At 33.3% G+C, this 25,494-nt stretch overlaps 2 protein-coding genes across 5 annotated transcripts; one reads left to right on the top strand and one right to left on the bottom strand.

Moving 5' to 3' along the window:
- Positions 1–878: 878 nt before the first annotated feature.
- LOC148282058 (serine/arginine-rich splicing factor 7-like) lies at positions 879–8,453 on the bottom strand. 3 transcript variants are annotated; one of them, XR_015822188.1, is made up of 5 exons: positions 8,354–8,453; positions 7,952–8,135; positions 4,858–5,093; positions 2,564–2,793; positions 879–1,790 (listed from the first exon to the last, which is right to left on the bottom strand). XR_015822188.1 is itself a non-coding variant. In XM_088225684.1 (4 exons), exons 2-4 carry the CDS (start codon positions 8,129–8,131, stop codon positions 1,613–1,615), a joined length of 594 nt encoding a protein of 197 aa, XP_088081810.1. In that variant the 5' UTR covers positions 8,132–8,135; positions 8,350–8,453; the 3' UTR covers positions 879–1,612. The 3 variants fall into 3 exon arrangements, 2 of the variants coding, with proteins under 2 accessions (XP_088081810.1, XP_088081809.1); XM_088225684.1 differs by lacking the exon at positions 2,564–2,793 and having other exon boundaries at positions 8,350–8,453; XM_088225683.1 differs by lacking the exon at positions 2,564–2,793.
- A 261-nt stretch (positions 8,454–8,714) lies between these two features.
- Positions 8,715–25,311, top strand: Rab3-GAP (Rab3 GTPase activating protein). 2 transcript variants are annotated; one of them, XM_088225680.1, is made up of 9 exons: positions 8,715–8,877; positions 10,469–10,680; positions 12,000–12,249; positions 13,718–13,886; positions 14,994–15,134; positions 15,519–15,768; positions 16,335–18,857; positions 19,022–19,219; positions 22,135–25,311. In XM_088225680.1, the coding sequence occupies exons 1-9, from the start codon at positions 8,793–8,795 to the stop codon at positions 22,306–22,308; spliced, it is 4,002 nt and encodes a 1,333-aa protein (XP_088081806.1). In that variant the 5' UTR covers positions 8,715–8,792; the 3' UTR covers positions 22,309–25,311. The 2 variants fall into 2 exon arrangements, with proteins under 2 accessions (XP_088081806.1, XP_088081805.1); XM_088225679.1 differs by having other exon boundaries at positions 13,715–13,886.
- Positions 25,312–25,494: the final 183 nt, after the last annotated feature.

The following is a 25,494-nucleotide window of genomic DNA, read 5'->3' as shown; positions in this document are numbered from 1 at the left end:
TTTCAAGGTCGCCATATAATTTGTGCAATTTTTATGCATACTTACACTTAGTTATTTTTTCTAAATACAAATATTGCTTTCTTATTTAACTATTTAGATAACAGAAAAACAACAATTCAAATTGATCACAGTATGCGTACATAATCGCACTTGTACGTACGAATCCACCTATTTTGGTAAGCACAGTATGATATTCAGTGACGCAACAGACATGTCGATTATTTTAGATTGACATAGCCCAATGATGATAAAACTATCAAAACGTACATTTGTAACTTGAAGATGAATCATCATCATCATCATCTATCCGTGTTCAGAACCTGTACTCATTTTAACAGTTTTTGAAGTAGCACCTAGTTGCAGTTGACTGGCAGATTATACTACTGAGACTTTTATAAATACATTCGTATAGCATATTTTTAATTTTAATTAAAATTTATTATTTACCATTTTTATAATAATTTTTTTGAAAGTCAGACGCACTCCATTCTAATTGGATGCATTTTGTGCCAATTATAATTTTTCAACGCGTAATTTATTATAGAATTAACTGATTATGACCCAATTTCCATACCAACCTGAGTGTTTTTGAATAATGAATTTTGTAAATGAAAATTATGAATATAAAGACAAGCTAAAAATAAAGATCGACATTCATGATACCCAATTGCCATATTATATTATAGCCCAACTAATGCAGGGCTGGTAGGAAATTTTTTATTGACCATCACAAAAATGTGGAATTCAAAGTTTTGCTCGTCTGTTTAGCATCATTGCCATTGTACACAAGTGTTAAACATGTCTTCACTTCTTAAACATGTCAATTCATTGTTTTTTTACCTGATATTTGATTGGGATAAAATAAATATTCAAATGTCTTTGTATTAAAAACTCATTTATTGATCAAAATTACAAATGTTTCATAGATGTATGTAATAAAATAACTTTTTACAGAGTCAGGACATGTTAATTTGGCAATACCAATTCATTTTATATTCAATTCACATTAAGTAAAGGTTAATACTGCCAGGTCTGGTATTCCGAACCCGGTTCAAGCGCGTTTTTACGTACTAAATACGCGCTATAGGACGCTGTAAACGTGTTCGCAATACCAGCACAAAACACATTGTTTATACAAAACAAAATGCTATACTTTGAAAGATCTGCAGCATCTATAATTTCCTACATAGCGGGTATTAAAATAACTGTGGAAATATTTTCAGTTTTCTTAACTAAGCCATATTTTCTCAAAAGAAAATAAAACCAAATAGGTTGCGTCATCTTTGAAACAAATTATTTTAACCAAGAACTAAAAAATATAGTTTCTCTCGCTTTAACTTTTTGAAAGACATAAAATAAATATTTAAGGCGTGTATAACTTCATTGGGAAGCATCTCAAACAACTGTAAGTGGGATGGGATCTAGGAAAGGAAATGGCTTATGGAGATGGTCCCTCAAATCAGAAATGTATTTATGTAAAAATAAACTATGGACACAAAAAACCTTGTTGAGTGTATATTTCACTTCTAAGTGTCTCCCAATATCAAAAGTAATGAAATGGTTATTAAAAATTAAACAAATAAATGCTAGAAGATAAAAGAAACATAAATGTTTAATCCCCGTTGGTGGCAGGAGCAGGAGCGCTGGTGGGGGAGGCGGTGCGCGAGCGCGTGCGGCGAGGAGTGCGCGAGCGGCGCGGAGAACGCGAGCGAGAGCGCGACACGGTGCGGCTGCGTGTCCTGCGGGAACGAGAACGTGAACGCGACTTGGAGCGGGACTTAGAGCGAGACCTGAAACACCAACCACACTAAATCAATACAGGAACCAATATTTCATATAATAAATGTTTATAATTATAAAAATTACATATAATAAATTGTTTTAGGGGCTTCGCTCAAATGACAAGCGGCCCAGCTATGTAAATATATTATAATTGTTTTCTTATAGGATTGAGTCTTGATTTAGAAGATATTTCATAAAAATTAGTATGCCATAAAAATACATATTTATAAACCCATATAAAAATTCAACAAAAATCTACATTTTTATAACGTTAACCAGATTTTACTACATTAAAGAATGTGTCTGTCTTTTGTGCTGTGCACCTGTATACCATTTAAATTTCTATTGTTTCAAATGAATGTATTACCTCGGCAACCAAAACTTATTCATTAATTTTGTAATACCCACACAATTTAATATACATTTAATTGAAAAGATAAAGAATATTGTTATAAATCACTGAAATTACGGTAAGAAGTAAAAGCGGGTACATGTTGTACCATTCACAACAAATATTGCGAGTTTTCCATATTATAATGCAGGGAGATACAAGTTTTAACTAGCAATATGGCTCCAGTAAATCTAAACACAAGTAATATAAAATGAAGAGTTGCAGTGCTGAGATGGCAGAATATCTGATGGTTCTAGGAGGGTAGCGCAGCTGCAGTGTGTCGGTGTTGGGAGTAGTAATGAACTCGGAGACAGAGTAATACAGACTAAAATAAGCTCTGAAAAGTGACATTAGTAAAAATGTTGTATTTTGTAAACGTACATAACTCACGTAACAGTGTGCGCGTCTCATAAACGGAAAGATCGGCGATCGTGATCAGACGGAGAAGAGGAGCTAACGTGGGCTGAAGGAAGTCGCAGAGCTATATCTGTTTCTCCGCTTACTCTCACACAGACAGTGGCCGGGTAGAGAAGGAAGGGAATACTCTCCTAGGAGCGCAGAGAAGCTACGAGGCTCAACTACCGGCCAGTATAAGCACTGATACAGTGGGTAACAATAACCTATAAAACATAGCAGCACCAATGTAAGTTATATCTGTTCCGGACACCAACACTCCCCCTCCTCACCACTCTTACATCCACTGAGCAGTGTTCTCTCGTCATCTCTCACACTACAGTATTGAAATATATATATTGTAACTCGGCAGATAGCCGAGCGTTTATTGTTCTACTAATACGAGCGATGTTTACACTAAAAGTGTGCTGAATCACTCTGCATTTTAATATTCCACACTGGGAGATTATAATAATACGAGCATGATGCCCAAATTATCAAATAAATTCTTATAGAGATTACAGATTAATTATTTATTTGGACCACTATATAATTATGGATAAAAATTAGTAATAAATAAGTAAATAGTATAATAATATTCTGTACGATAATAAATAATATGAATAAATATAAAACCTTTCTGTAATTAGGGTGAATGTGCCAAAATTTAAACAAGTTTTTAATGTATTGTTTTTGTCAATACGAAAGTGAATTTTCTATCAATTTAATTATTTTATTTTATTTTCTTTTATCTTATTTTATTCGACATACAGTAATGTATAATAAGTATTAAAAACAACAATTTTCTAACGTCGAAAGAACAATTAAGTTTTTTATAAATGAATTTTTAAAGATGAAAACATTAAATGTGACAAAAAAGGAATAAAGAAAAAATTTAGGCAAGAAAAGAATAATCGTTATCATTAGCATTTTCCATGGAGACAATAAATAAAAAAAATACCGAATGCACACTCCGAGCCATCCATGCAAACATATATGAATGCATATATAAAACATACATTACATGTGGTACACATACATATTATAAACCACTTGAGATGTACATTCAGCAACTATCCCACAAACAAATTTTCTATATAAATGGAACATGCAGTTAAAAATGTCCACATTAATACAGAGTCCATTACAATTTTTACGGGAACAAATTAATTTGAGGTATGATTGTTTTTGTAAGTTAAAAAAATGATATTCCAGGCTCCTTATAAATTTCTTTTGAATGTTCTCAATTTGATTAATAAATACATTATACTGAGGGGACCATACTAATGAAGCGAATTCGAGTCGACTACGTACATAAGTATAGTAAAGAAGTTTGAATGTATCTGGTGATGAGAGTGGCTTGGAGATTCGTAAGATAAACCCTGGAAGTCTATACGCCTTATCCACTTTTGTATTTGTGTGGTCTCTAAATAAAAGCTTATCATATCGGTATTTTTATTTATTTTCATTTATTACCTCCATGGAGAACGCAAATGTTAAAAATTATTCTTTTCTCACTTGATATTCTTATTATTTATTTATTTTTGTCACATTTCATGTTTAAATCTTTTTCATAATTTATGAAAACTTAATTGGTCTTTTTATGTTAAAAAAAATGTTGTTTTTAATACTTATTATGTATGACTGAATGTTTTCAGAATAAAATAAAATAAAATACATCAGTACACCCAAGTCTCTCACTTTCATTGAACGATGAAACATAGTTTACCCAGAGGATGGTTTCTGCAATGGTAGCCGGGACGAACTCAAATTACACAGGATCACCCAAAAAAGAAGACACATATGGACGGCGACCGTGAAAATGTACGCACTTGGTCCTATTTAAGATTGTATCAAAGTTCAAACAATAATAATTTTGAAAAATATTAAGACACTTAAACAAAAAATGGTGAAACCTTTATTATGCGCTTCTTAAACATTGGCATATTCATACTAATTACCAGAATTAATACCTACCTATAATTTGTGTAGTGATAACATAGGGCAGATTATTTTATAACGCATGGAACAATTTAAAGAGAAAAAAACCATAGTGCTGTTTCCCTGTAAGAGTAGGCAGAGAGGATAGAACGCCATATCACTCTGTCTTTCCATACAGACCTCGTTTCCTCTACATTCATACATCTCCTAATGCATGCGCGCCGACTATTCCAACTTTTATAATGTCCATGTCATGGAACCATTTAATTGAGATTTATTTGATAACGGAGAGCCGTTCATCCCAGACAGAGGCAGGGGACAGAGGGGGCGAGTATTGCGGGGGTGTATACCTCCTGCGGCCCCCGCGCCTGTTGAGGCGCGAACAATCGCGCGCGTAGTGGCCGCGATCGCCGCACTCATAGCAGCGGTCGTCAGGGTGGAAGGGGCGCGCCGAGCGGGAGGAGCGTGGGGGCGGGCCCCGGAAGCCGCGCCCCCCACCCCCACCGCCGCCGCCGCCCGTCTTGCCGTTGGACATCTCCACGCGAGCGCGACGCCCGCAAATTGTGCGTCCATCCAATCCCCTTACCTAAAAACAAACATAGTTATTGCCAAACACTTACGAATTAGATATTTCTTTATTTATAATATTTAGGGCCTAAGCTAATGAGGAAGTTCAGTGCTATGGGAAATAGGATATAAAAAAAGTTACATTAGAGCAATAAATTGTATGGTAAAGTTTCTTCAAAATGTATGAACAATTTAATAGAAATTAACTACTTTGAACTAAGTCACAAGTTCTTGTGAATTAACTGACCAATTACTGCGTTGTTACAGATTTCCTGGTAGCTATTTCCTAGTGTATTTTGACACTACAGGGCTCTATTTTTAAATGCCAGCGCAACCCACCGACGACAACTCGTGACGTCAGAGGCAGAGTAATTACGAAACTTTTTTAAGAATCAAAGCGATTTTTTTTTTTTTTTGGCTTAGTTTGATAGTCCAAAAATCTAATTGATTGTTCCAGCATAACAAACAGCAATAATGAGGAACTTCAGCCCAACGGGAAATTGGACATAAAAAATGATTTCTTACGCGCGGTAAAAATTAGACCATTAAATTGTACGAAAAAATAATGAAAATATTTTTATAAAAACGCACTAAGTTGAATGACGTCACTGGTTCATAATAACCAACTAATGATATGAGAACTGTGAAGAATATCCTGTTTGCTTACCGGAAACGAACCAATCGGGAGAACAGACAGTGAAGAACTCTGACGTCAAATGCGGAGTTATTTCAGAAATACAAAACTTTAAAAAATCATAGCGCGTGATCATACGATATATAATAAAAATGTTTTTGCTTAGTCTAGTCTAGTCTTCTATTAACAAAAAAAAAGACTGAACTTCTTCATTCAGTAAAAACTTTGTCTATAATTTGTTGGAACCCAAGATATTAAATTAAATTAAACATTAACGTTTCACATACAGATGGAAAATAGACTCTAAACGTTTCCAACCCATGCCTCCAAAAATATTTAAAAAATGAAACAGATAGTTATTATGCGATAGCTCACTACAACAAATGTTTCAAATTGAAACCTTCAATTCAATTTTGTATGAATCTTAGCGGAAAGTATGAACTGTTGTATTGCAAATAAATGCAGGTACTTCTACAGTTTTAACATTGTATTTATGCGATGAAAACCAAATATTGAGCCAGGTTAGTAGTAGCAAAGGAGATACAAGTGGCACTCTCCACATTGCTCCCAAGATTAGATAAACTTTGTGCCAATAAACAACAACCCTCGAAATCCCTCAAGATGTCCCTCACCTAATGATGCATTGCCCCTTATTCAGCTTTTAGAGACAACAGCTGGAGGCGCGATGCAGAAGTCTGGGTGAAAATCTACACGACATCCCATCAGTGATCCCATAAAGAACTCATACGAGAGGAAGTATTATGCATGGTCAAAATAGTGCAGGCAATTGGTAAAATAAACCAAAGTAGGGAACAAAATGCCGAACACACTTCTAGTGGAACGGAAGGCCCGTTGACTACTGTCAACAGGCACTTTAGTTTATCCTTCCTGATCCCAACAGTTTAGATAAATTTAAAAAAATATAATTGCAGAAAAATCCTCTTTTGAAATATAAACCTTGTATATTATAAGGTAAAAAAAATAATGCAACTCCCATATAATTTTTTTTTAAAAAACACCCCCGCATTCAATTTTTAGATAATGTACCATTCTCCAAAATTAAAATACATGAATGTATATGTTATACATAATCATTCCCATTCCGCACCTAACGGTGCATAGGGCACTGTATTGGTACACCAATTGCAGCGTATCTTGATCATTTATGTTACATGCAGGTAAGATGATCAGTCTTATGCTTCAAGTACCAGTCCAGGGACTATGAAATATTCAGATATAAAAAGACCCTTTCAAATAAATACTTCATATCAACCATGTCAAGAATCGAACCCGAGACCTCTCACATGGTAGGCAAACGAAATGACCACTACACCACGAGGCCGACTTATAGCATAACCTTGTTATTATTCTGTTGATTGTAATTTAGTTTTTTGGTTGTAATAAAGTTTTTATTATTTAACCCTTTACAGGGCAAAGGCTGAAATTGGTTAATATATTGACCAGTCGCTTTAAGGGTCATATTTCAAATGCCGCCCATAGAAATTTCACTTCAATACGTTGTCCAAAACGGTCGTTGGTTAAGTTTTTGTTCCAACCGCGTGAAGTTGGCGCGGTTACCTAGAAATCTATGTGTTTATGCCGTTGTCAAAACGGTTGTAAAAAATGGAATTACTGATATTTATACTTGTATTTGTTTAAATTCTACAATAAAATTTTGTAAAGAATATCTATGTATTTTTATTATTTACATTTATTTTCTAACATGACTAAACAATCATTGGTCATATTGATCGATGAAAAATTTAGTTTTTCTGAAAATCTATAAAATATAATTAATTTTTTTATCAAATTTATTTTATGTGGGCAATAAGTATTTTTAAATATAACATTTAAAATTCAAATTCTTAAATAATTTATTTGCCCAATGAACGGTTAAATCAGGTCTATATTCTTATAACCATTAAAAAATAAAAACGGGGAGGCGCGGAAAAATGACTTTTCTCGGGGAGGCGTAGTGGCATAAAGGCCGCTGCTCTAATGCAATACAAACAAACAAAAAAACAGGAATAGTAAGTAAACAAACAAAGCTATATTACACTTCTTTGGAATTTAGTATGTCAGCACTTTCAATTTTGTTGAATACTACTATACACTGACATTTGCGTATTAATATAGACCACATAAAGACGCTAGACATTCGCGTCGTAGAGGATGCCGGTTTCTCTAGCATGCCGCACGTACAAGTAATACATTCTGTAAATATACACACTTGTGTTACTTACCGCGTCTTCGGCATCCCTGGCGTCTTCAAACTCCACAAATGCGAATCCTGGAGGATTACGTGCGACCCAAACATTTCTCAATGGACCGTAATAACTAAAGGCGTCTTCCAATTCTGGTTTGCTGGCATTGTTTCCCAAATCTCCAACGTACAACTTGCATTCTGACCCGTATCGGGCCATTGCGCTGAAAACGAGAGATATAAATTTATTAATTTGATTAAGCGGTAAAAGGCTTCCAAAAATTTTGCCGAAGGCGAGACGTAAAATGGCGACAATCCGCAGTTCGCGAGCATCTCGACGACCGGCGAGCTCAAAAACCAGTAATACATATTAAAACGAGACCTAAAAACGAAAAAATCTAACAAAGGTGTATTTAATAAATTTAGTTAATGTTTAACCTACTGTGTTATGGTATTTTTTGGTAAAACACACTAATAAAAAAACCCACGCGAAACGCCAATCGCGAAACCCAACGAGCCGCCACAACCCACAAACAATAAACGATATTTGATAAATAAGGAATAGAGTATACATTTTGTAGCCAGTAAAGAAAATTAAAAATGACCATAAGCAATCCATTTATGTTGGGACAATTGATTTTGTTTTAAAATGTTCTTTAAAATCACTTGCCAGTAAGGCTATTATTGCAAAAACAAAAAAAATATATATTATATATATTAAATAGTTCATAGACGACGGACTGATTCACATTTTTACAGCCGCTTATCACTTGTCAGTTGTCAATTTTCATTTCATATGGTTTTGGTTAGTTGAAGTTGAAAACAAAGGACATTGTTGGTTTTTATTGAATTATAATGTTGATATTTTCAATTCAATTAAAATGTTTTGCCAAGTAAAGGTATTTTCAAAATGTAAGGATATCGAGAAAGTAAAAAATTCTCTTTTTTTATCGGATCTTAAGCCTGGTATGTTTTTAGTTTATTAATTTATTAATGAAGGATTATTATCCTTCGAATTCCATTTTATTTGATTCTCATTTTAGTGTAATCTGACGAATTAAACAAATAAACATGTCCGTTCTAATATTTCTTATGCGTCATATGTTAACTTTCTACGATACTTTTTATTTGACAAAATATTATTTTCTTCTAAATTTGATATATTTTTGGCAAATAATTAATTTAATTGTCCATTTTCTCTGCCCTTAAGGACCTTGTGGTCAGAATGGACAACCACATTTGTTTCCCATCTGAAATCACTTCGCTGGAAATACAAGTTTTCTTGGGGTGGAATCGGGGACGATAGAGCTTTCAGTGATGACCCTGTTGATAGGTGTTTAGATTTTATCAATGGATGGTTCAGGTTCAGTGCCGAAATACGGCGTTTATCGGCAAAAAAATAAAAGTAAATACATGCAATACAAAATAAAACAAAATAAGTAAACAATTGCTAAACATCTAGACTATAGAAAAAAATGCTTGGCTATTTTTCTGGACCTAGCGAAAGCTTTTGACACTATTTCACATAAAATTATATTTAAAAGGTTACATAATTTAGGAATCCAAGGGCAGTTATATAAATGGTTATATAAAAAAACATTTCATTATCCAAGTGACTTGCTCTTCAAAGAATTCGGAGAACGGTAGTGGTTAAGCACATAAATAGAGACATTTACCCAAGCGTCAACCACAACCATAATACAAGATACTCTAATAGGGATCTGATACTAAGTGAAGGGGTCAACACTGTTCTGGCATCGAGACACTATTACATAGGCAAAAAGGTCTATAACCTTTTGACAGAACCATGGAAATACGGGAGTGTTGTCAAGTTGCGGAAGGTGTTGACCTCGCTCTTTCATGACATTGGTCGTAGGGAGTCAGAAAAGTTGATGCATGCCACGGATTAGAGATTCTTACTGGATGTTGAAAATAAAATATGAAAATAAAGAATAATTTTAAAATATATAAACACAGATGGCAACCATGAAGTTTCGCATTATACATAAATTGTCTATGTTTTATGAATGTATGTATGTGCACGTGCATGGGTGTATGTACGTGTATGTGTATATATGTGTGTATATATATATATATATGTATATATGTGTGTATATATATATATATATGTGTATGTGTGAATGTATATGTATCAAAATGTGTATACGAGTAAGTTTATATTTTATTAGTCTGTGCTCTCTTATTGATTTGTTAACTATTATCATTTATTAGAATGTAATTGCCTAGCTTGGAACGGGGTATGTACCCTTGTTAGCTTAGCAAAGTGAATGTAAAATTGTATTTTTGATGAAAGGTGTAAATAAATAAATAAAAAATAAAGTATTTGACATCGAATTGAATTGCAAGAAACTAATCATAGCAGCTTTATTCATTATAAAAAGGTGTTTTTACAGCAGAATACAATTAATTGTCCTTGGCACCTGAAGCGCAAGCCCATCCTCAGCAAAAAATATTGAGATACGGTGTTTACCAATGCAGAGCCGTATGCATCGCTTAGGTAAATGATAATATGAATAAAATAAATGTAATATTTCAGGTGACAATTGGCTCAATGAGTGTGAAGCGAGCCTGTCTCCATGCGGCTCCGTGCTTGCCTTCACCAGACAGGAGCGCCTGTCCATTCTGTGTACACAATGGGACAGTTCCGCAGACTGCACTACGCTGGTCAGCTCTTGGAGTGGATCCCTTCATTCCTCCACCACGGCTCTGCTGGCCTTGTCCATTTCCTCCTGTGGGCAGTCCTCCCAGGTACATTTATTTTTTCTTATTTGAAATGACACAAAAACCGTTTACATAGCATCACTTTTAATACCACTTATCTCAAATTAGACAGATTTTTACGAAAGGAAAAAATCTTCTAGTTTAATATTTAAAAAACTGCATAGTTTGGAATAAATGTCGTATTATGGTATTTTCGGATCAATGTCCTTGATTTGATCTTATTCTGTTTTCTGGTAGATGAAGAATACAGTTCTGAGTGTGAAAAAGAATCGAAACCCTGAAAAAGTGTTTTTGATTCGGTGCCTACTCTCGGATAAGCAAGACGGACTAATCTTCACTCTTTCCTTTTTAAGATTCATACCTGAGTTTTGCTGTACAGTTACTCATCTTACTTACTTTACTAATTACTCATCCAGGTTTCTGTTTATATTTTACCAATATAAATCTATTCTTCATCTGCCCAGGCGTTCGATCCAATAATATTTTATCACTGGGAACCTCCGTGCCAAGGGAAACATTTTACAATGCTTTTTTTTATTAAGGTGTCATAAACCATTGCCCAAAATACTAACAAACCCATATATCACTGTTTTGCCCCCTTGACTTCCACTCCTTAATCCATGCACCACCTATTATTTAAAGTAAAAGTGTAAATATGTCTATAAATAATTTATAACAATAAATAAAAATGGCTGTCCCTAAATGAGAATATCATATGAAATTATTACTGTATAGTATTTATAATATAAAATTATAAAATTTGTATTTGAAACACTAATGTTGTGGTTATTCATTATAATACAATAAATATAAAACAACTTTGTTTTTAACCACTTCTTTTTTTTTTTACCAACCGGCTTGAAAGCTACACATGCTTCTTTATCAATGTATACTTAACCAATGAATCTTATTCTGTTTTTTTTTAACAGTTATTACTAAAGATTATCGAATAAATATACATCAAAACATATGGAGCTAATATGTATTTTGTCATGTTGCTCTTGTAAATATGGGAATTGTAAAATGAGATGGATGCGATCTTTAAAACTAGACAGAAAATATTGTTATTTGGTTATTTATTATTTTTGTCTTGTTATGAATTGCTTTTTTCATTTCTAAGATTTCCAAGTTGTCTAATTTTAATATTTTATTTTCAACATGAAGAACTTTTAAACCAGTGTCTTTATTAAAATTATGATTATTTTCTGTCAGATGGTTTACAAATTCAGAAAATTTATTATTATTTAGGCACATTGAGTGTTCTTTTATTCTAATACTAAAGTTTCTTTCAGTTTTTCAGAGATTCAGACTTCACTTAAAGTGATGTATTATATTATTTTTCTCAGGTGTATGCTGACTGGGTGTGTATAGCTGTAGGCTTCCAAAACGGGGAAGTCGGGTTCTATACGGAGCAAGGAAAACTGCTTCTCATAGAGAGGTTTGAAGATTCTCCTGTCCTGGGGCTCAAATGCTTTACGGGACGGTATGGAAATGAGACCGATGAGGTGACAGTTGTATACAGTAAAGCGGTGTGTCGCCTTGCCGGCTCCAACCTGCTACAACTTCTCAGCTACACAAGAACGCAACTTGCGCGAGGTAAAATATCTTCACAATAAAATAACCATATTGTTTTAAATGTATTCTTAAAAGAGATATTTTACAAACTACTGTACACCTTACAGGAGAACTGTTTTCCCACTACATCTCTTTACTGTCCTATTCCTTTACCACTAAAAGCTTCCTAACCCCCCGAAACCTGAATCCTGTCTGGCAGGTGTAAAAATATTTGAAATAAGAGAATTATTTGATTTTTTCCCATATGGTTTAAAAGTTATTACTATGTTAGTTTAAAGGGTGTTTTTTTATTAGCATGGAAAGTAATACCATTGTATTAAATAAAAAATAACAATTATGATCAGAACATTTATGTATAATAACAAACATAAATTTAAATGAGCAGTCACAGGTCACAGAGCAGTTGTCATTTGCCCCTAAATAATGCAAATAATTACTGAAAGAATCCAATGAGAGTGGAACTGCCAAAATGTGAATGCCATTTTAGGCGGGGTTTAAGGATTGCAACCTGTTGGACAAAAATAGAGAAGATTGCCAGCAGTTAAAATACAAAAACCCAACATATTCGATTTATTAGAGTAAAAATAAAATCGCAAAGTTATTTTTCGTTTGAACATACATACGGTCTCATAAGGTTAATTTACTGATTACTTAACCAGGGGTGATATTCCAAACGCTCTCGCGGCCGTAGAAAACACTTTTATCTCGCATATTTTGTATGTAAATACACGATATAAAAGTGTTTTCTATGGCCGCGAGAGCGGTTCACAATAGCACCACTGCTGATGACAGGTCATAAACTCTGTAAATGGAAGGGAATAATTAGTGTTCTGTATTTTGGAGAGGGAATTTAATGCTAAACGTATTTCTAGTTTTTTTTTTTACATTCCAATAATTTTAAATATGTATAATGTCAAATTACAGTCTAATTTGCATAAAATTATATCGTACAAAATATTTTATATATAAAATGTATGTATATATATATATAAACATTTTATTTAGCTACAAAACAAAACACGCTCTCAAAGTTGGCCCTGGTGGCCAGGTCAAAAAAAAGGGGGTTTACTTGCGAAAGGTCATGCTGTTTTGTATTTTGGATATGTTGTATGTTGTAAGGCCTTATTAAAATTCCAAGTTTTCTAATTTGGCAAGCCTGTGCCCAGTATGAAAACTGTTGCGTCACTTTTTAAGATTTTTGCTCAACAACATTTTACTTGGCCTTGTACAAAAAATGTTTTCAGTATTTTTTTGTAGAATACAAAATTTCCTACAATTTACCCCTTGAACATGTTTTTCTAAAACTTATAATTACTGAAATACAGAACTTCAAAGCTAAATTTTTTCTCTGAAAGTTTAGGAAAACTATAACAAAAATACTAGTAGTTAATAAGGGCTTGTACTTGGCCACTGGACCAAGTGTAACCTTTTATATTAATTTATTTTCCATTAAAAAAAAACAAAAAATGATTTTTTTTACATTTAGCAGAGCAGGCCGGAAGATTTAGAGAAAGTTTAGAAGGGAATAGTGTACTGACCAAGAAACTGGCCTTTCACGGATACGAACTGATCAACGATGCGTGCATTCTTGGCCTCGATCAAACCAACACATTTGATTATTTTGCATCAACAAGTATACATGAAGGATTCTATACAAGGTACTTTTCTAATGCAATTTTGTTTTAATATAGCTTTTTGCAGTATTTCTTTCATTAGTAACTGAACATTGCGCAGAATGCAGGACCGGCCAATAGAGGGCGCTTTCAAATATTAAAAAACAAAGAACACCAGACAGATTGCTCTCTTTTCCAGGCCCGAAAACTCCCAGCGAATACTTTTAATCTAATCTCTAAAAGTTTTTACTATAAATTATTCTTACCTTGTAAACTCAGTGAAAAATAAAACTCATGTAAGTAATCTTCATCGCGTATAACTTAATAATAATTCTAAATAACTGAGATTAACTAATCTCCAATCGGGATAATCTTTCAATGGACCATATCCTGACATATTACATCTCCTTAACCAAAATTACTCACTTCAGATGACTGTGTCAAAAATGCTCCCATTTCTTCACATTTTTATTGTGTTCTTTTTCTGTGAAGTTATTTGTTTATTTTGTATAAAAAAAATATATTAGCTCACCATTGAAATCTCATTTTTAGCCGTGAAAATATACATTATGCAATGTACAGTAAAATTACTGACTTATGGTGTTTAAAAATGTAAATGAATATACATAATTAGACAATGTCTTGGATGGAGAAGTATTAAAATTATTTCACTCTCCATTTATTTCGAAATACCTGCTTATACTTTTTAATGAATACAAACCAGATATTGCCGATTCAATTTCAAAATTGCGAATCTGCAAAAAAAAAATTTAGATTCGAAGGTTTCAATAAAATAATGGTACAATAAATGTATTTAAATTGTTATTTGTTAGCTTCATATCTTATTCTGGAAAGTAAGGTCAGTACTATATAAGCTCCCGACGTCATTGTGACCTGTGTAGATATATTGTGACGGGTCCCCATAACTTGATTCTCGCCCTCCAAGCCCAGGTCTTTAAAGAGCTTGGCTACTGAGTGTTCATAATATCCAGTCTTCTTATACAATTTCATATGGATTGTTTCCGTAGTGCATAATGCTTTATTCGAAACTAACACTGGCCTTACAATCATGTATGTATGCATAATTTTAGAGAAGTATTATATTTGGCAAACTGTGTATGATTGTAAAATGATTTGTGGTTTTCTTTGCAGATCTCTCCGTTCTGTGGCACCGCACAACACTGTAGTGGTTGGAGTGGGAGATCCTTATGTGTGCTTCCAGCAAGCTCTAGAAGGAGGAACAGCTCAACACCTGTTGACTGAAGTGGCCAAGGCAGCTGCTAGCAAGATAATGTACTCAATTTTTTTTTTTGAAAAATTTCACACTTATGATTTCATGCACATACTAAAATTCCCGCCAAACTCAAACGCAGTTTTTTTGGCAGTGATTCTTGTTTTTAAACCTTTAAGCAACACAATACCAAATATTAGGAGCAGTTTCGGGGTGGCTCCAGTTGCAGAGAAAATAAGAGAATGCAGACTGAAATGGTATGGCCATTTAGCGAGGCACAGGAAATTGCGGTGCATATGGCGCTGAAACTTGATGAGAGCCAGAGGGGTAAAAGTCAACCCGGTACCCTTTAGTTATTGGCGTTTTGTAAATATATTGGAAGAAATTCTTCCATTATCAAGCGGTAAAAAATCATAAACCAAAATAAATTTGAGTTTATGATGTAGGAGCTGGTTCGGTGGCAGCGCGTCCGAGGCGGGGGCAAGTAGCGCCCTGCCAGCGGCACACGAGAGGCTGCGGCCCGTGATGGAGCTGCGCGACGGGCGACGGCGGGGGCGGCGCGCCGTGCCCTCGCCTGACCGCCGCCTGCTGTTGCTGCAGGATGAACTGGGCCGCGCCTGCCTTATGGACGCACGGCGTTCGGTGGTGCTGCGCATGTTCAAGGGGTATAGAGACAGCCAGTGCGGCTTTCTCCAGGTGACTGCATAGATTTTATTATAATCAACCTCTTAGGTTCTGCAACTTGTGCGTTACCACGTGTGTGCGTGTTGGTTATCTATACATCCGTTTACCACAGTCAGGTTTCCCTGGAGTAAATGGGAGGTCGCCCCCCTAAGGTAGGAGCACAACAATTTCAACCTTAATAACCCTGAAAAGGACTTTCCACAAAGGCAGTCGGCGGGCAGAACAGAGAACACCCAGGGCGAACAGAATAAAGGCGATGTTCACTTGTCAGAGATCACAACTCAACTGATTTATTACAAAAAGGTGTGCTCGTTACATAGTCCTGTCCTCAAGCAAATCGCCCCGTACTCGACACCGAGTGAGACGGAGGGGAGGAGGTTTGTTCTACCCCCACGACTCTCGACTCTGCTTTGGCCGCCACTCAACTTTGTGCAGAAGTTTAATTACTGTAATCAAGAAAAGTCTCAGACAATACAACTAAGATGAGATGAGCCATCATAGTAATAAATTTTGTCTTTAAAAATATCTTTCAAATGATATATTTCATATATTTTATTAATAACTATGTTTTTTTCTAGGTTCAAGAAAAAATACATAAACGGAAGGGGATTGGTAGACGTGCCTTGTTCATAGTCCTTTATGTTGGTAAACGTGGTCACCTGGAAGTTTGGCCTCTTCGGGGACCTCGCATCGCCGCCTTCTCGGCAGCTTTACATGGGAAAATTCTCTACACCCCGTACGCCTCCTTGCAGCAGGGAAACCATCGACCTAGAACTACAAACCCATCTCTTTCTTTCATAGATCCAGATGGACAGATTAAGCAACTCTCAATACCATTCCACTTTGCTCTTGGCAATGAAAATTCCGATAGAGCTCGAGATGTTCACTTAGTGAAAAGATTAAGGCTGTTAATCAAGGAAAAGGAATGTAGTTACGAACAATTAAAGAAAGAGGTTCTTAATACTGTTCCAGAGTTAAAAACATCCAATATAAAAATTCACTGTATAGATATGATGGCAGCTAGCAGAAATGTTCCTCCGGGAATTTTGCTCATATACATTAGTTGTTTGAAAGCTCAAAAAGTTGAAGATGAAGCCCCCGTTTCCTTAGATTGTGCTAAATTGAACATTTTAGTACAAAATTTATACGCCCTCACAAGATTATTTATGTATGTCAACAAAATTGATATCGAAGATATTGATGATCAACTTATGAAACTGCAAAGCAATATAGAAAGTAAGTTGGTTCTTAATAGCTCGAGTGAAACGCAAACTGACAATGATTCAACGGAATGTCCGGAAGAGAACCCCGAAAGTGAGGAAGCTGTACAAAAAGAGCCACCATTAATAACCGAGAAGGAGTTGTTAAATTTTCAGCAGCTCTTGAACCTTGCTCTAACAGCTCAGCAGAAGCGTGGTTTCCATCAAAAGGTCACGTTTGTAGAAGATAAGAGATCTTTACATTCAGATTTTTTTGCTCCCTTTGATACATTAGCCAATGATGGGTTTCTTAAACTAAAAGATAACGCTAGTCAGGAATCTCTGTATTTTGTAGCCCTTCAAATATTTGATCCGTGCATTAATGGAGACTGTGACTGGAAATGTCTATGGACGGAATGTTCTGCCTGGAAACCATTCCTCCCTGCTGACCTTTGTAAACTCCTCTTTCTGTATTGGATGGGCAAACCGATAGATGAGATGGATTATGGTAGAATGGAAACATTTGGAAAGATATTACTGAATATTTGTGAAATCGAAGGGTTCGAACGTATTTATGTAGGGTATAATGATACTTCTGCTTGGTGGCAGTCCATAAGAAATCTTTTTGTAAATGCTCCATGTCCCCTCAGGAGTATGGTGACTGCTCAGATATGTCGAGCTGTTGCTCAGAAAATAGAGAGGGATGTGGAAAATAATCTAAATACATTGGAGGACAATGCATGGGTTAGTCTTAGCAGAGATAATGCTCAATGGGGTTTACTCATTGGAAAATTAGATGATATATCTTTGCTTAGTATAATTTTATCTCAGAATTTGGAACCCATCAATAGAATACCTAAACTTCACATAGAATTACCAGAAATTAATCTGAAGTATATCTACAGTAGCGGAAAAGGGTCAATATCTGAATTGACTGCCAAGTGGCTTTGTTCTGCGGGAGTGGATCCCCAAGATATAATACAGGATGAATCAAACCGCGAACCGGATTCAGAGAGTGAATTTAAACCTACCGGACTTCTGAGCGTCTGCACAGATACAAAAAGTTCGGAAAATCAATTGCAGGATGAAACAATGTCTTTTGGTGATAAATTACAACTCTTAAAAAAACAATTTCCATTTAGTTTAAACAGCGATAGTCTTATTATTAATATGTGTTGGGAATACTCCAAATATTGGGTAAAACATATAGAAGAGTTGAAATACTTGACGACCATGGTGCACTGTTTAAAAAGTATTCAACAAATTCCTATGCGATGCGGTATAGCCTCTCTAATTTGGTCGACACATCTAATTCATTCGTTTGAGGCGATCTACAAACGAATCAACAGTTTAGAAGAGGTGCCGATGAAAGGGCTTATATGGATACAGAATAGTTATATCTTGAAGAGCCAATTGCTAGCATATTTAGAGGTGATTTATAGCTTCTTTGATGATTTTCTAAACAGTGTCTTGTCAAGTGGAGAAAGTGGAGAGGTATCTTTGAAATTTGAGCCAATTTGGGAAGAGAGCAGCTTGGCTTTAACGGAAGCAGCTTTAGCTAGCTCCAAAGTAAATATCAACGTTCTTCAAGTTCATTATCAACTCTGCGCCGCAATGTACTACCAGTGTTATTTAGGTACAAGCTCCTGGGGAGTCGTAAATGAATTATTTGATAAAGAAACTCGGCAGTGTATATTTGGCTCATTTAAAGCCGATGCCAATATCTTAGTGCAGCGCCATTTTGGTAATGGTCACGTGACTGTATTACGTCGTGAGTTCTTGGGACGTTTGGTCAACAAATGTACCAAATTAGATTCATCAAGCCAACAAATATGGATCGAACGAATTCTCGAGCTTGCTCGAATGTGGAGAGTGGATATAGATCACATCAAACGAATATATGTAAGTTTTAATATTACTTTTATCACTACAGTTTTATTGATTCAGTTTACATTTACATTTAGACAGATATTGAATTATGCACTGTATATTTATTTTCTTTCTATTGAGATAAATATCCCGTGTTTTCATATATTTATATTTCAATTAAAAACATCAATCAACAGGTGGCTCGGTTGTATGGCCGAGGTGCGGATGGAATGGCAGAAGATGCTCTAGCTTCTGTGACAGATGCGAAGCCTTTACTGGAGGCCCTGGTCCCTTTAGCTGGAAGGCGCTTGAAGTATTTCCTCAGAAACGCCGATTATAAGCATGATATTCTATCTATTCTTTCTACAGCTATAACAACCTACATAGAATCCTTGGTAAGTTTGTATTTACATACATTGCTCAAATACTGTTTTTTTTATTTAATGTTTAGTTATTTAATTCAATTCCAAGGTTTAAAGTTTGATTAGATTTTAAATTAATTCAAACAATATATTTATTTCATTTAAATTATTTATTGTCAATTCTTGATGGAATTCCATTGTAATGATGTAATAACTTATATTTACATATAAGTTATTAATTTTAAAAATACTTGGTACACTTCCACTTATTTATTTTAACCAAGAATAAAAAGTGGGTAAAATTAAATTATATTGGAAATACTAGCAATAAAATAAAACAAGTTTTACAAAAAAATAATCTTTTAGTTCCATTTTATAATAAAAAATCGGGTCAAACATTAATAAATAGTAAAGACCAGGTCGACAAATTTGAAAATAGCGGAATATACGAACTAACGTGTACTTGTCCTGGTTTATATATAGGACAAAGTGGGAGAGCTATTAAATATAGAGTAAAAGAACATTTAGCTTCGCATAGATTAAATAACGACTTATCAAACTATGCATCACATTTAAATTAATTTAAACATACTTTTGATAAAGCAAAAAACACAAAAATTTTACATGTAGGACATAAAGGTCAAAAGTTAGATAGATTAGAAATTTTAGAAATAAATATAAAATAATAATAAATCAACAGATAGAATTTAAAAACTCACTCTTATTAGCCCCCTTAGTTAGACCCTTACATTGTAATAAAACAATAAATATTTTTCAAATAATAGAATATTCTCTTAAAAGTATACCGCCAACACGTTTCAATAATTTGTCTCACTCTGTTCCATTGAAATATTTCGTATTGTATTTTTTCAACTTATTTTTGAATGTAAGATAATATTTAGTTTTATATAAATTACCCTTACACTGTATAATATTCACCAGTCTGAAGATGCCCATTAGAGGGTGAAAGCGCTAATTGGTCAAAATAAATAAGTGGAAGTGTACCAAGTATTTTTAAAATTAATAACTTATTCGTAAATATAAGTTATTACATCAATATATTTATTTATTTTATTTATTTATTCATTCAAAATTACAAAATTAAATTATAAATTAAAAAAAAACACAACAGTGAAAAGATTCATGTTATTTAATACATATTTGGCAATAACATGAATCTTTTCACTGTTGTATAAATATATATAAAAAAAAAATATATATAAGAATTGTTAATATTGTGGTTGGACACGGTATCATTATTATTTTTTATGTGTTTTTACAAAAATTTCTCTCATAATTCAATGTACCACACATTAACTACTGTAGCAGCATATAAAACAAACTCCCTCTCTAAACACGAGTTTTCACTCTATTAGAGAGGTAGAAACATTATTATTAATTATGTATGTACCAACCGTTTTGTAATTTTATACCTATTTTTTCAGTATTTTTTTATTTTCAATAAATATAAAAATACAAATATATTATTTTTATCAAACCAAGAAAATTTAAGTGAACTAACCATATTACAAAACAAATCTTTAAGAATTATCTTGAGAAAAAACTGACACAAGAATAAATTTGATGTTAAATGAATTAAGAGTATTAATCAGCAAATCATATTTTGCAGTAGGATGATATCTGTGTATAATATTTTTTTGTTTTTTAAAAAACACAGAATTTTGGAAAAAAAAATATCAAAGCCAACATGAACATGATCACAATACCAGAGAAAGTGAACTTATTGATACATACTCAATAGATTTAGAATATACTTTCTAATATACTCGTACATACAAAATGATGCGTCAATCCGTAAACGACTCTCATACACACGTTTGTCTAATAATAATGTCAAAAATTAATAAAATTGAGCGGGAATTTCATACTCAAAATACAGACTAAAATGGATACAATGTCGTTGGAACAATAGGCTTTTTTCCCCCCTCCGGCAACTACACGTGGACCGGACCATCTTCTAGGAATTTAGCAAACAACATGTGTTTGCACATGTGCGACACTGCGACAGTGACTAGTGACTACCGAACATCTATGAAAGCTACCCTTCGGATATTTTTATCTGTTATGCTATCCATAGTGTTGAAGTGCTTTATCTGTTTAGTTTTTTATTGTTTACTTTTTAGCACGAACACTTTACAAATTTACTATTATGCTCAATGTTTGTTATTGTAAATTTTTTGATAATTTTAAGTTGCCAGAATTTCACTCGTCCATGCACTTTGTAGCTGCAAGACGATTAGTAATCTAGCTTCAACAGGTAAATGTTATCAACTATCAAATATCCAAATTTAGTAAATGAGGTCTAGAATTCCAACCGTCCATGCGCTCAGTAGCTGCAAGACTTGTTGTTATCTAACTTCCATTTTTATAAATTTGTTTTTTATTTAATTTTTTAAAATATCACTAAAACTGTAAACTCCATTGTCAAATAAAAAAATAGAAATGTAAATAGGGGCTAGATTTCTTATTGTCCATGCGCTCTGTGGCTGCAAGACGTGTAATCTAGCTCCTATATATCATAACTGGAGACGAGAAACAAGAATCCTAACCGTCCATGCGCTCTGTAGCTGCAAGACGTGCTGGGATATTTATTTATTGTACAGCGCCCTTGAGGTGATTTTCACAAAAACGGCGCTATATAAATTATCCAAATATAAATATAAATAAATAAATAAATAAAGGGTAAAAATCAGACTTCCATTTTGAAAAAAAGCAAAGTCACAAAATTATATTAAGGCAGTAAAAAAATATTATGATATGGGAAAAAACATTTATGAAGAAGAAAAAAATTCAAACAGAAAGTTAAGAAATATGTGTTCAACAACTTATAAATGAAATATGTTTATGTGTGCCCTATGTTAAGATTCGAAATAAGTCAAATAAACATCAATTCTGGCTTCTTGGTCCTAAATATGAATTGTTTTCAGGATGAAGTTAAAGATGAACTGACAGTTATAACAAGTTTAAACTCAACTTGCTCTCTCCTTGAAACCATCATCACAAGAGGAGGATATGACACCGACTCACCTCTACTCCAAACAGCGAAAATGCTTCTCGACTCGTGTAGAAATGTTCCAGACAATCTCGCAACCACTAACTAGTATTATCTAGTACACCCGTACATTAACCGCCTGAATTAGATAGCCAAAACACATTTAGAATAACTTAATATATATTTTTTGCTTTTCTTTTCTCTTTTGAATTCTTGTGATATTTTCAATTTTGCGAGTTAGCTCGCTGGTGAGGGTCTAACTAAGTGAATCTTTCTGCCTTTTTGTGAATTAGTAATATTTACTCGATTCATTATTGTTAATTAGAGACACATCACCGATTGATGAAAATAATTTAATAATAGTAAGGAATAATCTTATCTTTTTAATAACAAAAACTTCAACATTATCAATCGATGATGTTGCATATTTAATCGAGAATAAATTATCCCCAAATCAGAGACGTGTAAACACATGATCATATTAGAAGGTACCAAAGCATCACAGAATATATTAGAATTATTAATTAATTAATTATGTATTAGAATCATACGTGGCTGTGAAATGTCAACTTTTAACTATCCATGATTACAATTTGAATTTCGTAGTTTTGTGATAAATAAACTCAAAAATATTATTCTGAACATCGCTAAGATTATCCTAAGATTTATTTCAAATTAAAAATGTATTTCTAAATAACCATAGCATAGTTTGGCACAATACCAAATGTGTGTGATTTAAGTAAGAAATGGTAAACTAGATAATTGTCATATAGGTACTTTTAAATTATATTAATTTATTAAGTTAACCCAAGATACTGGGTGAAGTTTAAATGTTTTAAATATGTATGTAATTAAGGGATTAATAGATCGATAACTATTATAACCTTAGAGTAATAACCTAATAGAGTCAGCCATACGGATAAAAACCATTCTATGGTTATTGACCACAAACTTAGCTACAGATAACAGCAATACAATGGACCATAGGTACGTAGGGTTGAGAATTTCAAGGCGCAAACCAAAACCATCCATACATGTTTGTTGCTAAACTAAAAACCAAAACAAAAATTTAGAACGCTTTTTTTCTATGCAATCGAGCTCAAGGGCTTGAATTATTACTCTGAGATTATAACAGACATAATATTATGCTTAACAGTTTCCATTATAATCAACTCTCCATCCATCACAATGCTGACAGAATTTTATTGATCTAAAATGTACATAGTCCGGTATTAAATTATGCCACATTTTTTTATTTATTCTTTTCAAGTGTTCTGTATTATTAGAAAAAAATAAAATAATGTTTCCTCACTGGGGTGCCACCACCCACATCAATAAAAAATGGAAGAGTTGAGGAAATTTGGATGTTTAAACACAGGGAGAATGTTGAATGTTACAGTGTGTGAAAGTGGCCACTTAAGCCAGCCAACGACAGGTCATAAGCCCTAGACTTCCAAATTCCCTTCTCAAAAATGTTTTTCCTATCTGTTGCAATAAATTAAGGTATGAACACTTCATATTTTAACATAATAGGTATGTTTGACCATTTAATAGAGATATTGACTATTTTATTTATTTCACTGTTTTTACAATGTACCTGGATACATAGTTTATTTGTTGCAGGTCTGGACTAGCTAGGAACTTCCTGTCTTTAGGCAGGACCTTTTGTTTATAAATATTCTTTTCCCTTTTTTCTTTATTTTAAATGTTACTACTTACAGAGTCTATTTTTTAATATGGGTGTTTTGCAAAAAAATGTGACGCTGGTTTAAATTATTTAATATATTTATTTAACTTATAAGTTATAAGATATTTCACCGAAAATCCTAACTTTTCCGCCAATATTACACTGCAGATATGTGCCAGAAAGGTGTTGAAATGAGATGTTTAATACTAATTGTTTATCTCTACAAAAGCAAAACTAACTGGCCTAATTAATGCCTTTCATTATTTTATTCACTTTTTCCTTCTTAAACATGCAAATACTTTCTAAAACTATATTTGAAAAGGAAAACCTTTTTTTTCTTTTTTCTATGGGTTTTACTTGTTTTTGTTGTAATTATTTTTAATAAAAAGTACCCAATGAAATTGCAAATATTAGAGAAATAATAATGATTCTACATCTTAAACAATTAAACAATATGTCATTTGAATTCTTGACTTCTTCTATATTTGTCTCAAAACTACTCTCTTGATCCCATTTCACCATGAATATATAATTAATTCGTATGAATATGTAACACATAATTAATTTAAATAAAATAAAATAAATAATACAACTTTGTTTTTAACCACTAGTTTTTTTTTTCCAACCGGTTTCAAAGCTATACAAGCTTCTTTATCAAAGTATACTTAACTAATGCTTTGAAGCCGGTCAGTGGAAAAAAGAAACAAATTAGTGTTAAAAAACAAAGTTGTTTTATTTATTTTATTATAATGAATAACCACAAAGTTAGCGCTTCAAATATAAAATTTACATAATTAATTTGTTCACCTACGTAATACACTCTTTTTTTTTAATACGCTTTTTTTACTAGTACAAAAACTAAAACACTTATAGTTTTATTATTTCCAAAAATATATATTCGCTGGCCTCCTGGTTCAAGGCCAAAATGACCCAGCGATTTTTCAACTTTGTGTCAGAGTGGGTTAATCAAGTTTTTTGGGGAGTTAAAAAAAGTTTTTTTAATCTTGTTCAACATTCAACGGTAAAATAACAACCTTAGTACTTAGTGAGCAAGTAAATAAATAAATGATTGTACATATTTTATAATAATTCATCTTCCTTAGTAGTCAAATATGGGTTATAGATAAATTGTTTGTTGTTACTTTACCAAACTAAAGAATATATTTGGCCTTACCACAGTAAAATTTTGGCAGATAGATGGCATTGTTTCTATGGTCAACTTAAATGGCATTTTTATGAAAAAAATTCAGGGGCGCTTTACAACTTACCTCAATGTGTTATATAGATACATGTCTATGGGAGATCAATGACTTATTTTGTTTGAAATATTCTAAAGTAATTGTTAGCGTTAAATTCCAGCTGCCTACATTTTTGTGTTGTGTGTTAAATTGAATTGTTATTAAAATATAAAATATTATTATTCTATCTATATTATTTTTATATCCCTAAAACGTTTTATACCATTTTCGGAAACTGTTTTCATTTTTAGGCTTTTCTTTTTTTACATCAAAAAAGATTTACAAATCTAATTTACATCAATAAAGATTTACAAATCTAATTTATATCAACCCAAAATCACTCACAAACGAGTGGAGGCATATAAAATTT

Source organism: Micrasema longulum, unplaced genomic scaffold, assembly GCF_059751315.1.
Source record: "Micrasema longulum isolate JH-2025_06_02 unplaced genomic scaffold, ASM5975131v1 h1tg000381l, whole genome shotgun sequence".
In the NCBI taxonomy this organism is placed as follows: domain Eukaryota; kingdom Metazoa; phylum Arthropoda; class Insecta; order Trichoptera; family Brachycentridae; genus Micrasema; species Micrasema longulum.
This window is presented reverse-complemented; position numbering and strand designations above follow the sequence as displayed.

What these genes read in the sequence shown, in the direction of transcription:
- Rab3-GAP (XM_088225679.1), top strand. Translation starts at nt 8,793, where the DNA reads ATGTTTTGCCAAGTAAAGGTATTTTCAAAATGTAAGGATATCGAGAAA. An exon ending in CATGAAGGATTCTATACAAG is followed by an intron (nt 13,887 to 14,993) that starts GTACTTTTCTAA and finishes TTTTCTTTGCAG; the next exon opens with ATCTCTCCGTTCTGTGGCAC. An exon ending in GCCAGTGCGGCTTTCTCCAG is followed by an intron (nt 15,769 to 16,334) that starts GTGACTGCATAG and finishes GTTTTTTTCTAG; the next exon opens with GTTCAAGAAAAAATACATAA.
- LOC148282058 (XM_088225684.1), bottom strand. Translation starts at nt 8,131, where the DNA reads ATGGCCCGATACGGGTCAGAATGCAAGTTGTACGTTGGAGATTTGGGA. An exon ending in CCAGGGATGCCGAAGACGCG is followed by an intron (nt 5,094 to 7,951) that starts GTAAGTAACACA and finishes GTTTGTTTTTAG; the next exon opens with GTAAGGGGATTGGATGGACG. An exon ending in AGGCGCGGGGGCCGCAGGAG is followed by an intron (nt 1,791 to 4,857) that starts GTATACACCCCC and finishes TTGGTGTTTCAG; the next exon opens with GTCTCGCTCTAAGTCCCGCT.